Source organism: Diachasma alloeum, unplaced genomic scaffold, assembly GCF_001412515.2.
Source record: "Diachasma alloeum isolate Michigan unplaced genomic scaffold, Dall2.0 Dall_scaffold_00358, whole genome shotgun sequence".
In the NCBI taxonomy this organism is placed as follows: Eukaryota; Metazoa; Arthropoda; class Insecta; order Hymenoptera; family Braconidae; genus Diachasma; species Diachasma alloeum.
Genome location: NW_021680497.1, coordinates 97268 through 114161, shown reverse-complemented (window position 1 = coordinate 114161; position 16894 = coordinate 97268). Strand labels below are relative to the sequence as shown.

General features: G+C 35.0%; 1 protein-coding gene across 8 annotated transcripts in view; it reads right to left on the bottom strand.

The window, feature by feature from the left end:
• LOC107041167 (glucose transporter type 1) overlaps positions 1–16894 on the bottom strand; it is a 54967-nt gene that overhangs the window by 18292 nt on the left and 19781 nt on the right. For 7 of the 8 annotated variants that reach the window (XM_015261588.1, XM_015261587.1, XM_015261589.1 and 4 more), the window contains exons 2-8: positions 11106–11280; positions 7977–8547; positions 3176–3368; positions 2528–2638; positions 1550–1645; positions 1099–1259; positions 392–751 (exon numbers count right to left, since the gene is read on the bottom strand). In XM_015261588.1, the coding sequence (XP_015117074.1) occupies positions 392–751; positions 1099–1259; positions 1550–1645; positions 2528–2638; positions 3176–3368; positions 7977–8539 (1484 nt within the window). In that variant the 5' untranslated portion in view covers positions 8540–8547; positions 11106–11280. Of the gene's footprint in view, positions 1–391; positions 752–1098; positions 1260–1549; positions 1646–2527; positions 2639–3175; positions 3369–5104; positions 5489–7976; positions 8548–11105; positions 11281–16894 lie in introns of those variants that run through there. The other variant, XM_015261593.1, reaches the window with a different exon arrangement.

Below are 16894 nucleotides of genomic sequence, written 5' to 3'. Positions count from 1 at the left end.
AAACAATTCGGTAACCTAAATATAGGGGACGGGGGGCTGAGTTCTGGCAAGTTTAGAGGTATTGTGCTCGCAAGTGGAATAAGGAGATAAGCAGAAATCTTGGGGAACATTGAAACTTCGATACAAATAAGTTATTGAGTAATTAAAATTGTGGGAAAGAAATAAATATCAAAGAAATCAAACCGACGTGAACTATTTTTTTAGAAAATGAGAAAATTTGCACTAAAAAATTCATAAATATATTTTTTTAATAACAATAAATTTTTTTTATTTTGACAATGAATAAAGTCATTAATGAGATGATAACTCAGAATTAATTCAATTTTTTTCATCTTGAAATAAATGATAGTATTGGGTAATATAAAAAAAACTCCTCAGTCAACTTCATTACCTCGGGGATTCTGGACAAATTGGTAGTAACACAAGTTGGGCAATAGCAGGAACAACAGCAAGACCCAGCAGTATCGGCCAACGATCATTTGTACCGAGTATCTTCTCAATTCCCAACACCTGGGAGATTAGGAGGCCCACCGTAACAGCGAGCTGGTTTACCGTGCCCAGGCCGCCTCTCAAATTCAATGGCGCTATCTCCGATATGTACATGGGTACCAATGATGTATTTAATCCACAATTAATACCAATTACGAAACGACCCAAGAATAGCATCTCGTATGAGTGGGCAACTTTAGTAAAACCCATAAGGCATGCCCCCACGATGCCCAGCATGTTGTTCAACAGTAAGCCCCCTTTTCTGGTAAAATTATTGTTATTAAAAATTTTACTCTCCTCTTCGCGAATAAATGGAATTAAAAAAATCGATTGATTGATTCTGTTGCGAAGTTTTGCAATTATTTTTCAAGTGGAAAAATATTAAAGATAATTTTTGGAGATATTTTCGAAATGGTTGAGATGATAATAAATTTAATTTTAATTATTTACCATTTTTTTCTCATTGTGGTCCCGAATGCCAATTAATTTTAATGAAATTGACAAGTAATCAGTGGATTTCTCTCATTTAACGCAACATTTCGCTTCAGAATCAATTTTCATGTACTCATTCGAAGAATTCGTTAATTAAAAATGTTTTGATGGACTTACCTGCCAAATCTGTTGGCTATAACGCCCCCGCTAATACCACCGACCATACCCCCAATAGCAAATATACTAACTGCCAATGAGAACAACCTCTTAACAGACTTATCCGACATGTCATCGCCATATCTGTCTTTATACACATCTTTCATGAAATTCTCAATTTGCTGAAAGAATAGTTCACTCTTTAACACTAATTCAACGTGCAACCATTTTTTTCCATCTTTCGTAATTATTTTGAGTTGATAAATTCTGCAGTTCAGTGGAGGAACGTAACAAACTAAATATAAAATATTTGCTAATTAAGTAACTGTCTCAATTAAGAGTGATTTCAGTGGAAAATATCTTGTGTCGCTGGTAATCGAGATAATTAGATGATTAATAAAATGTGGAGCATCGAATTATTACGTTTCGCCACTCGACGGCTGAATTCTATTTTCTTTTTTGTCATTTTTACCCCTGACGGTGCATTTATCACTCCGGTATTATAGCCAAACTGCAGCATCCCCAGGACTGCAGCGAATATCGCATACGCGAGGAAAAACGTCAGCCCCTGAAAGCAAAAAGCAATGAAAATAAAGAAATGTTTGAGAGAAAAAAGATTAATTCAACATTTAACGTTAAAAACATCTGCAAGAAATCGATAGATGATAAAATTATAAAACTAGCGTTATGAATAAAAAAAAACAATAAAACAAGACAAATAATAAACAAGGGAATTTATTGAGCATCCAAAAACACATGAATCAAAATAAATCATAATTACATAAATATGAAATGAATAGAAACGATTGATTAATGATTTAATGATTTGATGAAATGAAAACAAAAAAATAAATAAAATAAAAAAGATAATCAACTCATTAAAAATTTATTAAAGAATCAACAGATGATGAAATTATAAAATTATCGTTATGAATATTAAAGTGAAAATAAAACAAAACAAATAATGAACAACGGAATGAACAGAAACAATTGATTAATGATTTGATGATTTGATGAAATGAAAATAAAGAAATACATAAAATAAAACAGATAATCAACTCATTAAAAATTTATTAAAAAATCGACAGATGATGAAATTATAAAATTATCGTCATGAATATTAAAGTGAAAATAAAACAAAACAAATAATAAACAAGGGAATTTATTGAGAGTCTAAAAACACATGAATTAAAATAAATCATAATTCCATAAATTAAAATAATGAAATACATAACAGAAAAATGAAGATAATCAACTCATTGAAAAATCCATAAAAAATCGACAGATGATGAAATTATAAAATTATTGTTATGAGTGATAAAAAGAAAATAAAACAACAAATAATAAACAGAGAATTTATTGGGCGTCCAAAGACACACGAATTAAAATAAAACATAATTACGTAAAAATAAAACGAATAAAAAGATTGATTAAAGATTTGATGTTGGACCTGCTCCAGGAGCCTCAGTTTCCTGCGATGCGAGTGTTCCTCCAGTCTGTCCACATACTCCCTCAACTCCTCGATCTCCTCCTTCACCTGCTGCACAGTGTCTAGCTCATGCTGCACGACACAAGCAACAAGAATAACACTCTTTTAAAACGGCGAGTAAAAATTCTATTTCTTGTTGAACGCCCATTAAAGGGCGATTCCAAATATATTATTCGTAACTAAAAACTCCACCCGGAACAAAAAATATATTACGCGTAATTCTTTGTTCAAATAGAATGAAAAATTGATGAAATGTACAATTTTTCGTGAATTCAAACCCATGTCCAAAGAAAAATCGGAGAAAACTTTTTCCTAGCCACATTTTCGATAATAAAAGTTCTATAGAAATTGCGGAATTTGAATTCTCTTTAATAATTAAATCTGTAGAGTCCCCCACAGAAAAAACCACAGAACTCTTCTCTAGATTTTCTTTCTACATCATTAAACCCTTCCCAAGAGGAGGAAAAAATATAAAAAAATCGTAACAAAAATAATTATCGAACATGATTTATAGATGTTTCATCATCCAAGATGTCGTACACTATTTACTTATGTGTCTCCAAAAATAACGAAAAAACGAACGAAAGGTCAGCATTCCCAAGATTATACCTTAATCGCCACCATATCACGTTTGACCTCGCTGACCTCGCTCTGACAAGACTCAACACTCTTAGTGAGCTCCTGAAGTTGCGTACGTATTTCACACAGAGCTACAGTGGTCTCGAGCTGGCGGTCACCCCGCTGTAGCTCATCCAGCTTGGCACTCAAGTTCATACTCATCACGCTGACCTGTTTCTGCAGACTGCGACACACACATTAGCCCCAATGAATTTTCCATTTTCCCCCGTTTCTGTTTTTTTTTTAACACCAGCCCCCCGAAACGCTCCACGTCCAAACACATCGGACACATCACGTATACAGAGGGCATTATATTCCCCAGCACTTTTTTACAACACATGGCCGCTAAGACTAAGACCAGCTAACAAAGCCAGTCCCTATTTAGACGTCTAAATTCTTTTTTTTTACGCGCTGCCGAGCTTTCAAGCTCTTTCACACTCTGAATCGTTTTAGGCGGATTTTTTCATTCATTTTACCCCCATTTTTTTTCAATTTTGGAGAGTGCACTCAGCTCGGCAGCAGTTGAATAATCTTTTTTGTTTATTTCTCTTTTATTTAATTTCATTCACGAGAGACAAAAACACAGACAATTACAGATGCCAAACTAATAAAGCGTGTTTAATAAATAAAATGGCGTTAGTTAATCGGTTAATATTGTGTTTTGTGGTTGTGTCAGGTTGATAAATTAAAAGACTGGTTACACCGAGGGGCTAACTCTTGATTTTTTTCATTTTTAATTATTTAGAATTTAATTTCAAATGTTTTATGATGATAAAATCGATCAAATGATGGGTAATTGTTAGCCCCTTGGATTATGCTGTGCACTCTGAGGAGACTCGGGGATTTTTCGTGAATTCACGCAAGAAAAAATTTCGTAGAAACACCAATTGAATTCCACTGAAAATTCTGTTGGATTCTGTTGAACTCCTATCTAAAATATTCCCATTAGAATAACTTGCAGCGAATTATCGAATTTTATTAATTTTTTATAGGATATTTTTCATTGAACATTTCCACTGAAAAAATGCTCAAATGAACTGCGGAATTTTTCAATAGAATCGCCCAATAAAAATCCCATGGATTCTTCTGTGAAACATTTTCGAGTATTCGATATTTATAAAAAAATCGAATAAAAATTGCCTTTCGACTCTGAAAAAGGATTGAAAGTCCCTTGAATGCGGTTTAATGAGATCGGTTTCACACGATGAGACTGAAAATATGTCATCCAATGAAAAAAAATAATGATTCCAACCCTCGAATCTCCTCACTCCTAAAAAAAATCAACTCGTTAAAAAAATCTCCTCCCACAACTCAACTCAGAACGAAAAAATTCTCCCCCTCCAATAAAATATTTCTTCTATTAAAATCACATCCAATCGCGACTGATCCGGCACTGAAGGCACGATGCAAGTGCTCGATAATAATCAACAGAAAAAGAAAACCAATAAAAAAGATACCCCTGATATGAAAAAAAAAATCGAAAAAAATGAACCAGTGAAGAGAAGAAGTGAACAGTGAATAACGATATCTCTGGAGCAATTCTCGATTATCGGTGGTGCACAGCGAGGCGTGAGGTGAAACTTTTGGCTCTCAGGAATTATTGAAGAGTACTGAGTCGTTATGAAAGTTGAGAATAAAAATACTAGACTCCGAGGGAATTCATTTCTTCAAATAAGTGAGTGATTCAAAAAGATTATTTTCAATGGAAAAAAAAATGTAAATCGATTTTCTTTTCAGAAATAACTCCACTCTTCGCCTTCAAATGATAATAAAGGGGTGATGAGGGGGTGGGGCAAAATGGTGAGACAATGAATTGACATGAAATTCCATTATAATGATTAAAATGTTGCAGAATGATGAAAAATAATGAAAAATATTATTATGTTAGATAATAATCAGTGAACGAATGTCGTTATGTACCTGGGAGATAGGGAGACCATGGCTGTGTTCCGAAACTACAGTAGCCCTCTACGCCTCCCTCAAACCTCACTCACTTCCTCCTCCAGACTCACTAGATTTTATTTAATCTTCAAGTAATTATTTATCGCTCTGTATAATCTCAATAATCATTATTGGATTAATCAATGTCTCACGTCTTTCGATTATTAGATTTTTATGATCTCCGACGCATGTAATCAACTCACACGGCGTTAATCCGATACACAATAACCCCATGTATTTGCACACAATATCTCGATCAGTCTCGGCCGAGTGGGTCCAACACACACAGAAGCTGGAGAGTGACCCGACCACCACTTTTTAGCACTCTGTTAGCTTTACCTAGTTTAGGAAACACAGTCGTGGTTCAGTAAGATGCTTGATGGCGTCGATCGCTCGCAATTAACAATACAAATGTGGACACAATTTTTTTTTGCTTCTTCTTGAGTAAAGAAATTTGATGAGTTAAGAATTTATTCCTATTCTCCATGAATTTTCGGAATTCAATGCCATTATTTTTTACTTTTGTGATTTTTACGATTTAGAAAAGATAAAGAAAATGTGAATTCTCAGAAGTTGACATTTTTTAATTAATTTGTTTTTTTTTTTCGGAAAAATTGAATTCTCGATCCTCATGGCCCCTCAAAATTCATCGATAGAAATACATTCTTGGTGACAAGGAATATTGTGCCTGCACTTGTGTCGTTATCGCCAATTAGTTCAATGAATTTTTTTTCTTTTTGGTAACTTTGTTAATTTTCAGTTGCGACGCGCCGCCAGCTTACTCACCCCTGCCTAGATGCCCGCGTCCACGAGCGAGCTTGTAATTAGAACGGGCCCCATCATTCAACGCACATGAAGATGATTACATAATTTTTATTGCCAAAAATAATTAATAAAAATCAGCGTGACCTCATGAGTGATTGGCGGACGATGCATGAATTATTTCAATCGGAATCATCATTTTCATGACACATTTTTCGATGAATCACGTACGAAAAAATTTAATTGAAGAATTTAGCGGAATTCTATTGGATTTTTTACTGCTTTTTTTCTAGGAAAGATCCAATGGACAATATTTTATAGAATAAATTACTAAAATTTCATCTTTTTATAGAACTTCGTCTATTGAGACAGTTTCTATAGGAATTCCTCGACAGGAATTTTCCAAGTTTTCGTCTGTTAATTTTTCTCTTCTTTTCATTCAAGACATCAAATGGAAAAACTCGGAAAATTTTAGTTACGAAATTTCTGTAGAAAGTATTCTACAGAAAAAATCCATATAATTAGATTTTTCAACCGATTCTATTGAGATAATTTCCACAAAAATTCCTGGTTTCAATTGTTAAAAATCCTTCAATTTTTTTCGCTTTTCATTAAAAAGAAATAACTTGTCAAATTCATGTCGAGGAATTTCTGAGAAAAATTGTCTGAAATTCTCCCAATTTTTTCTGTAAAACATTGCTATCCTCCAAAAACCAATAAACTTGTCAGTAGAAATTCGCCCCATTTTTCAATGCAAAATTTCCGTGAATAATAGTCATGCAAACTATTTTCTCATGACAAAGTGCAAATTTTCACGATTTCCTTCGCTCAATGTTTTTTCTCCATTTTCCTCAGAAAAATGTCTAACAATGTAGCAATTTACTGATAAGAATTATTGAACACCCAATTATTGACAAGAATTTATTCATGCAACCGACCATGAGGGACATATGATAACAAAGTGAATGAGCAACCAGTGGTAAGCCTGCGAGCGTCGCGCAGCGAAAAAAAAGTAACGATAAAACTCAAAAAATGTTCTTGAAAAACGTAAAAACAATAGCACCAAATGATAATCATCAAACTGAGAATAATGATTCAGAGACCTACAATCCTGAAAACATTGACATGTGATCATTAAAACTTTGGTGTGACATTATGTACAACAATGTATAGTTGCAGTGTCTATTTTTTATGTATGAATAATGATATTGCCTGAAGATAAGCATTTGCGTTAGAGGCACTCTCGTAAACACTGTCTATAGAGGAGATCGGAATGTTTTCGTTTAATTCTATGTGTAGAGCCGCGCTCACGACTCAATAAAGTTGGATCAAAAGTTTTTTTTCTGCACGAACTAGGTAATATGAATATTTCAGTGGGAAGCGTAAAAGTTGCAGGGGGGGAAATTTCTGCTGATTTTTGGAGGGGATTAATTAAAAAGTTGTAATTGGAGATGTCTGATTGTTCACCAGATGATCAGTGATGCAGTGGCCGAACGCATCACGATGGTCAATTTTTTCAGATCTTTTTATTCTGATAATCGACGTTTTCAACATCAGTGAATAATTTTAGAAAATTGTTTTGAGTCATTAAAAAAACATGATCCCTTCAGCATCAATTCCCCCCCAACCCGCCGAATGATGAAAAATTCAGCACAAAACAGGAAACAAATCTACAGTTGTGCACGAAAAAAGAAAACGAGTTGTGATTTTCCGGGACATGTTACCAGAACTTTATCACCAAATTTGAGTGGTAAAAATGAATGATAACAAATTCCTAAAAATCAGCGACATGTTTCTGAAAATAAAAATTCTCTGTATGTCTTTAACCCAAACGTCTACAGTGTTGAACCGCGTCTACAGAACTCCAGTGGTTGCCAAGGGACTTGAGGACCACAGGAAGAACCACATAATGAAAATAAAAATTAGCAATAGAACGAAAAATCAATGAATCAAAACTTACTCAAAGTACATTAAAGTTCGATAGAATTCAATGGGCGAAAGAAAAATATCGCTTATGGAACTCGGTCTTATTATTTTCAATGTTTTATGTTTTCTGGGGATCATCGATGTTGACGACAGCCTTACGTACCTTATGAGCAACTCCCTGAGAGTGGCTTCATCGTCCTCCTGTATTTCTTCCTGCGTCTCATTACTGAATACCCCACGTGGATAATAGTAATGACGTTGCGCTGGTCTACCACCAGGCTGTCTCACACTGCCAGGATAGTAATAATGATGATGATGCTCAGCAGTTGACTGGGGATAACGGCCAGTGCTGTGTCCCCTCGTCAGCTTGAAGGCTGATGCCTCGTACGGGCCTTGTACATTATCACCGTAAAATCCGCGTACGGCATATTGCTCCTCCACCCTGAAGCCAAAGGGCTCGCGATGCTGATGATCAGTCGTTGTTACTTTCTCCTCCGTATGCCTGCGTGAACGGCTGTCGTCACGACTACGTACACTTGGTGTGCGCGATGCTGCCTCCTCCTGCAGGACCTTGCGCTTCTTTCGTGCGCGCTCTAGGGACTCCGTTGTTGAATTTTTTTGATCGAGCGAGGCGGCCACACCAGTCACCTCCTCGTACTCGGGATCCAGGGGTACACCACCACTCCACAGCGGGTCTATTGACTTGAAGCCGCGTGAATCGGCCATCGTATGTGCTGGGGTGGGGCCAGATATTTTACGAGCTTTAGATTTTTCTTTTCACTTACGGACACGTGCGGGAAAATTTTTACGGAGAAACCTAGTGCATTCGGTTGAACATTCTAGACTGGTGGAAATCTCTTGAAATTTCAGTCACACACGGAGAGAAATATTCAATAAAAATTACGTATCTTTTCCGTAATTCCGGAGCGAAATGTGGTTGTAGGAAATTTTACGGAACTGTCACGGAATTTTTCCAGAGCGTTCGGTAATTTTTATCTGAATCTCCTGTGAAAAATTACCATTCCGTCACTTAAATTTTCTGAGTCGATTCCGTAATCGGTGAGCGAGTTGTGCGTTCCGTAATTTTTACTGAATATTTCTCTCCGTGCAGGGTCATCTGAATTCTCGATGTTGCCAGTTTCAATTCAATTTTAAATGAGACGGTTCATAAAATTGCTCATTCGTCTTGAAAATTCAGTAGCGAAGTGGTAAAATGGTACAAGTCAATTTTGACTATTGACCAGTTTTTGATGAATATTTCGGAATCTAAGGGAGAGAGCGAAATTTTTGTCAGAACCTTTTTTGTAGAGCCGATTGAGAGCTACAACAAATGTAATTACGAAAATGTCGCTATCTCCTGTAGATTCGGAGATATTCCGCAAAAACTCAACTGAGAGATAAGTCAACTTAAACCGTTTTACCACTTCGCTACTGAATTCAGGAAAATCGCGATTTTTGTGGTAAACAATTGCTAATTTTCCTATTTTCAATAGATTGAGGATTCAGAGAAGTTGTTGCCTGAATTTTCAAAATTTTCAATGTTTTTCGGTGCCGTATGGACCCGGAAATCAAGAATTACTTGAATATTTCAATCCATCCCATCCACTGACAGAAAGGATTAATTATTGTTAACAAATGGATTTGGTTAGAGGCTAGGGTCTATTCGGTCTCACCACATGTTCATTCGTTAACAGTTAAAAAATGCAAATGTGAGGGGTCTTGTTGTTTGACTCAATTTTCACCTTTCAAGTGAACCATTCGTTAACATCAACGAATAATTATCTTGTCATATTCGTTTGGGATAAGTGAATAATTCTGTCAGTGTCGTCATTGATATTTTTTTTAAGTAAAAAGGGTCCACTTTCCCTCGCAATTTGAATAAAGGAAGTAGGAAAATATTTTTCCTGCTGGAAAACATGATAAAGTGTTGGATCGAAATTCGTCCCATCAAATAGTGAGGAAACTTCCCGTCTCCAAACAGCGTGAACCTCCATTCCCCTCCGTGACATCTCAAAAAGAGGTTTCCACCCCCAATAATACTCTCGCCTCTGTCTCCCCTCTCCCCACTGCGACAAGAGTTTAATACCAGTGTTTTCCAGCGGAAATTTCCTCTCCCCCCCTGCCCACTGTCCCCAATCCCCCCTCCATTTGCACTTCCACTCCACCGTAAAAGAAAGAAAACCGTTTTGAGAGAAGATAATCCAATAGACTTAACTTCCTTCGCTCCAACAAATTCATCACAATGAGATAAAAAAAAAGAGCTCCCATAAAACATTGTTTCGGAGAAATTCTCGGGGATGGGTTTTTGCAAAAACAAATTAAACATTCCGGAAGCTTCATTTGCGAAGGATAAAAGTTCGCGATCGAGGAAAATCCTGTGCACGAGGTAAACAACAATAAAACCCTGGGTTGAGGCCGTCATATCGATTCACGGATATTCACGTTCAGGTGGAAATACTCCTCTTGTGGAGAGGAAAATCACAGAAATTTTATAGACGAGTTTTCGTCCGCAGGGATATTGCATTTTTTTAATGCAGAAATTATTAAAATAGATGATTTTGCCATTCGTATTTTTTTGGCCGTTTGGGAATATCAAATTTATTATTTTCCAATTATTTCGTTCATTGAAAAAATCATTTGAAGACGTTTACCTTGAAATGAGACATAATCCGACATGAATTATCGAACAAAAGAATTCAAAGAAATATCGCTATTTAGGAAAAATTTGTTTTAATGCAGAAATGATTAAAATAGATCATTTTACTATTTATAATTTTTTCGTCATTTGGGAATTTCAAATTTATTATTTTCCGATCATTTGGTTCATTGTCCGACGTGAATTATCGAATAAACCAATTCAAGGAAATATCCCTATTCAGGAAATTTTTTTTTAATGCAGAAATTATTAAAATAGATAATTTTGCCATTCGTAATTTGTTTTTCGTTTGGGAATTTCAAATTTATCATTTTCCAACAATTTTTTCATTGAAAAAATCATTTGAAAACCTTTAGCTCGAAATGAGACATAAGCTGACATGAATTATCGAACAAAAAAATTCAAAGAAATATCGCTATTTAGGAAAAATTTGTTTTAATGCAGAAATGATTAAAATAGATAATTTTGCCATTTATTTTCCAATCATTTCACTCATTGAAAAAATCATTTGAAGACGTTTACCTTGAAATGAGACATAATTCGACGTGAATTATCGAACAAAAAAAATCAAGGAAATATCCCTATTTAAGAAAACCTCGATAATCCTCGGTAATTGAAGCAAAATAAAATTCTCACCTTGAAGTACTTTCTAATATCCATTGTGCTGGGGTATTCAGCGGCGATGATAAACCCCCTCGTGACGTCAGCCCTGACCTCTCGTCTCCCTCGCCGAAAAATCAAAGGGACGAAGAAAAATCAGACGAGTGACAAACGAAATTAGCACTGACTCTTCACCGCTGGTCCAGTTAATCTGAAATTTTGGAAAATGAAGAGCATCAGTTGCCGGGAACTTTTGGTCCCGGGGAGGTGGGGGAAAATTACAGTTGAAAATTTAATTTTCCAATTTTGTTATACCCATCAGTATTTCACTTTGGTGGGCGCACTTGGCAGTCAATTTCAAAACTCCATTGCTCTCGTGGGGGCCAACGTCCTGGGACACCCCCTTCCCCCGTTAGCTCTAACTAACCGTAATGGTGAGTACGTTGAGTGCATATGGCGTTTTGAATTCACTGGGTTTGTTATGCAGGAATTAACAATTATGTAATGCAATTTTCCTGGGGAATTTGGGTTCCATTCGGGATTTTTTGTGGTGAATGGATTTCAGTGGGAATTGAAAATTCGGCGATTATCGATGATTAATTGAATGATCGGGAACATTTTCATTAACAGCATAACTGAATTGATTAATCATTTCTCATTGGATAAAATTGAAAATAGAAGCGCAGCAAGAACAAATGTACAAAGAATTACATGAATTTTCCATAGAATCAATGAACGTGCAGGAGAATTGGAAAATTGATTGCAGTGGGAATTAAAATTTTAAATATATTCAATCATTTTTTGTTGATTAAATAATTGTCCAACGAATCAATGAAATGAAGAAAACGTATTGGAATAAATGCCTTTCAGAATTTTATATTGAAATTGACTCATAATTTGCCGGCCGAATTTTTCAAATCGATACAGTTTCTCTGGAGNAAAATTTTAAATATAACTCAATCATTTTTTGTTGATTAAATAATTGTCCAATGAATCAATGAAATGAAGAAAACGTATTGGAATAAATGCCTTTCAGAATTTTATATTGAAATTGACTCATAATTTGCCGGCCGAATTTTTCAAATCGATACAGTTTCTCTGGAGTTTTTTTCATCGTGATTTATTCAAGACAATTTTCATTAACAGCACAACTCAATTGATTATTCATTTCTCATTGGATAAAATTGAAAATAGAAGCGCAGCAAGAACGAATGTACAAAGAATTACATGAATTTTCCATAGAATCAATTAACGTTGAGGAGAATTGGGGAATTGATTTCAGTGGGAATTGAAATTGTAAATATAACTCAATAATTTTTTGTTGATTAAATAATTGTCCAACGAATCAATGAACTGAAGAAAACGTATTGGAATAAATGCCTTTCATAATTTTATATTGAAATTCACTCATAATTTGCCGGCCGAATTTTTCAAATCGATATAGTTTCTCTGGAGTTTTTTTCATCGTGATTTATTCAAGACAATTTTCATTAACAGCACAACTCAATTGATTATTCATTTCTCATTGGATAAAATTGAAAATAGAAGCGCAGCAAGAACGAATGTACAAAGAATTACATGAATTTTCCATAGAATCAATTAACGTGCAGGAGAATTGGGGAATTGATTTCAGTGGGAATTAAAATTTTAAATATAATTCAATCATTTTTTGTTGATTAAATAATTGTCCAACGAATCAATGAAATGAAGAAAACGTATTGGAATAAATGCCTTTCATAATTTTATATTGAAATTCACTCATAATTTGCCGGCCGAATTTTTCAAATCGATATAGTTTCTCTGGAGTTTTTTTCATCGTGATTTATTCAAGACAATTGCGAGATTAATCCTGGATTTTCCAGCCTCGATGTGATTGAAATAATGCTCCCAGGCATGACTGGTAGATATAAACATCGCAAGTACTGGATTCCTCACGTAACTGTCGGATAAGGTGGAAAAATAAGTAATGCGTGCGTGATGGAGTGAGTCACCTTGGCAACGACTACTTGTATTTTAATTTATTGCAGACATTGTTGGAGGAAATATCGCGGTGTGTATCGGTTTGTTCTTTGATATGATTAACCTTGTACCAGACAGTGTCACAAAGTCAGTTACATTGCAGAAGAATTCTTTGTTAAAAGTACGGGAAAAAATCGTAAAAGTTGAAACAAAAAAGAATGATAAAAAACTCGGGAGCGAATAGTTTTGAAAATATTCTTTGAGCTGATAAAACTGATTCAACGGGGAATGTCGAATGATATGGCAAATATCTTTGAAACGAGTCACTTCGGCAAAAAAGATAGACAACACTGAGAGTGTGACAAAAAATTTTCACTCCGGCGCACTCTCTCCATATTTGGCACAAAAAATCCTTTTTTGATAATTTTCAAAAAAACTATTTCCTTGCACAAATAAGACTTGTTTGAGAACTTTGTCGTTTTTCTCTCAGTGCATGAAATGCTCTTAAAAAATATCTTCGGTAATTTCTTCCGAAGCCATTCTAAAGATCTGTGAATCCATTTTCCCTCATCACTCTTTCACGTCACCACCACGTTGTCCTCCGAAATTAATTTGAAAAACTGATTAAATTCCAATTTCAATTTTAATGAGAGCTCGTCAGAATCACTCTGGACTTATCCATTATTCTCTCCATCCCTTCTTACGATTTGAGGAATAATAGATTGAAAAATTCAATCCTCAACCGCTGAATTCAGATGAAATCTCATTTTTATTGTAAATTCCAATAAGACGTCATTTTTTAATCATTTTGTAAATTAAAAAATTTAAATCATCGAAAAATCGAGGGAATGCGGAGTCTGCAGAGCCTCTGACCCTTAAATTCAGTTCCCCATAATCATAAAATCCTTCTAACGAATCCCACATTCACATTTGTCCCCCGGCGTCAGGCATTTCCGTAGAAAAAATCTCCACCCAATAAAAAAAAAATTCGAGATCCACGCAAACATTACGTTTTAGTTCCTTCACCTCTCCGGGTCATAATAAACCGCGGAATTTTCGTGCTCATTCGCAACGGCCAAAAAAAGCCCCCAGATGATGAGAGGAAAAATGCAAAAAAATCCGGAGAAAGAGATAGAGAAATGTTGATTGCCAGACTCGACATTTTAAATGCAGAGAGATAAGTCGCACCGGAGCAGAGATCATCCCGTACCACTTGCAACCATTTCTCGCTCTGTTGTGAACTGTCGGCGATGTAAAAGTGAATGACACGGGGCTGAAAAAAGACGGCGAGGGTGCGCGAGGAAAGCAAACAATACAAAATTAACAGACATCTCTTTTGTCCCTGGCAAAAAACAAATTTTCCTTCCCTTTGTTCAGCATTTCCGGGTTATCCTGACATTGAGGAATTAATACTACATATTTTTATGGTCTGGAGGGCAATAAACAATGGCGGAGATTTGTCGGGTTAGGGGAGAAGAGCATAATGAGTACATGAAAATTCCGGTTTTATTGATCATCTCATTTTCTCAGAGGAGAATAAATTCGGAAGAAATTTTTAGAGACAAAAACCCAATATTTTCACATTTATTCGCTAGTAATAAATTCTATTACCACAATTTTTTTCTCTCAATCTGATATTCAGATAAAAATTTGTATTCAAACTATCAAAAAAATACGAAAATACTTTATTAAATCGAAAACAATCAAAAAAATCACTGGAAAACATTTGACTGTGATTGAAATTTTTAAACTCAAGGAATTTTAGAATAAAATCATGATTTTCTTTCGTAAAATGAGTCATTAGAAATAATTCAACACATGATCACTGAAATCCCCAACAAATTGATTGATTACGAAACCTCAAAAGTTGTGTCGAGTTTCGGAGATAATTGCGGCTCGAATGCTCACTCGAGTCACTCAAGATTTTCACATTTATTTGGGAGAAATAAATTCTATTACCACAATTTTTTTCTCTCAATCTGATATTCAGATAAAAATTTGTATTCAAACTATCAAAAAAATACGAAAATACTTTATTAAATCGAAAACAATCAAAAAAATCACTGGAAAACATTTGATTGTGATTGAAATTTTTAAACTCAAGGAATTTTAGAATAAAATCGTGATTTTCTTTCGTAAAATGAGTCATTAGAAATAATTCAACACATGACCACTGAAATCCCCAACAAATGGATTGATTACGAAACCTCAAAAGTTGTGTCGAGTTTCGGAGATAATTGCGGCTCGAATGCTCACTCGAGTCACTCAAGATTCACTGATAATAGCTTTAAGTCATGCTCGATGAGATTATACACTACACGAGATTACTAGACAGCCATTCTCGGCTCAGGATTTATGATTTACAAAGGTAATTGAGGTCCCGACGCGTTCGTTACTTAAAACGAATGGAAAAATTCTATTGGAGATTAGTCGGCGTCTGGTGGTACTTATCAACAGTCTAGTGGCAATTAAGTGATCGGAGATTAATGAGGCGAAGAAATTTCGATGGAAAGATAAAGTCGATTAGATGATGAAACCAGACGGAAGGAGAGACGCTTTAAAAAAATCTTTTAGAATTATTACTCACGTGATGACAAAATTATCTGAAATAGTTTGTAGTAGTTTGTGTTATCAGCGCTGATTACCGAGGTAATTGACCTGATCCTCAAATAATTTACTATTTACGAAGCATTAATGTAAATGACAAATTCGGAAATTAAAATTAATGCAAAGAAAATCTCAAAGTTTAAAAAAAATTAAGAAACAACTGAACCCAAAAAATAACAGTCCGAAAGCAGCTCTCCAAAAATACTAAGAATACTAGCGGCACTAATATGATTAAGAGAGTGATAGGATCACGAAAGTGTTTGAGTTCAAATTTCAATGGGAAGATAAAGTCAATTAGAATCAGACAGAACGAAAAAAACACTTGAACAATTTTAACCCTCGAGTGTAATAAAATCGATGAATACGCTGTATTTCTTATTCACGGAGAGAAATGTTCAGTAAAAATTACGGAACTCACAATTCACTCACCGATTACGAAATCGACTCAGACGATTTAAGTGACGGTATCGGAATTTTTCACAGGAGATTCGGATAAGAATTACGGAACGCTCCGGAAAAATTCCGTGATAGTTCCATAAAATTTCCTACAACCACATTTCGCTCGGGAATTACGGAAAAGATACGTAATTTTTATTGAATATTTCTCTCCGTGTTTGCCCCTAAAAAATCCATGAAACATTTCTAAGGGAAACAATAATCGAATAATGTACAAAAAAATATTTCCCGTTATCAGCCCTAATTATCGAGGCAATTAAGAGCTACCTCTTAACGAAGTATTAAAGTGAACGACCAGGAATTCCAAATTAGTGCGGGTTATCTGAAGAATACCTCAAAGTTGAAAAAAGCATAAGGAACTTTAGATCACAAAATTCCAAGTAAAACGACGGAAGAGATAAAAAAACTGAGAAAACATCTCCCCATAAAATACAAAAAATACTAGCAGCATTAGTATGATTACGGGAGCGCCAGGATTACTAATTAAGAGAGTGTTTGGCTTCAAATTCCTATGGAAAGATAAAGATAAAGTCGATTAAAAAACCCATAAATATTCCTGAAACAATCACAACAAAAAAAGTATTTCGCGTCTTCAGCGCTAATTATCGAGGTAATTAAGCGACCGTAAATTCGCAAATTAATGCAGGGGATCCCAAGAAAATCTCAGAGTTAAAACAGAACATAAAAAACTTTAGATCAGAAAAATTTCAACAAACCTACAGAACCCGTAAAGCAACAGTACAAAAACATCTCCCCAAAAATCTAAAAACACTTGCAGCATTAGTATGATTAAGAAAACGCCA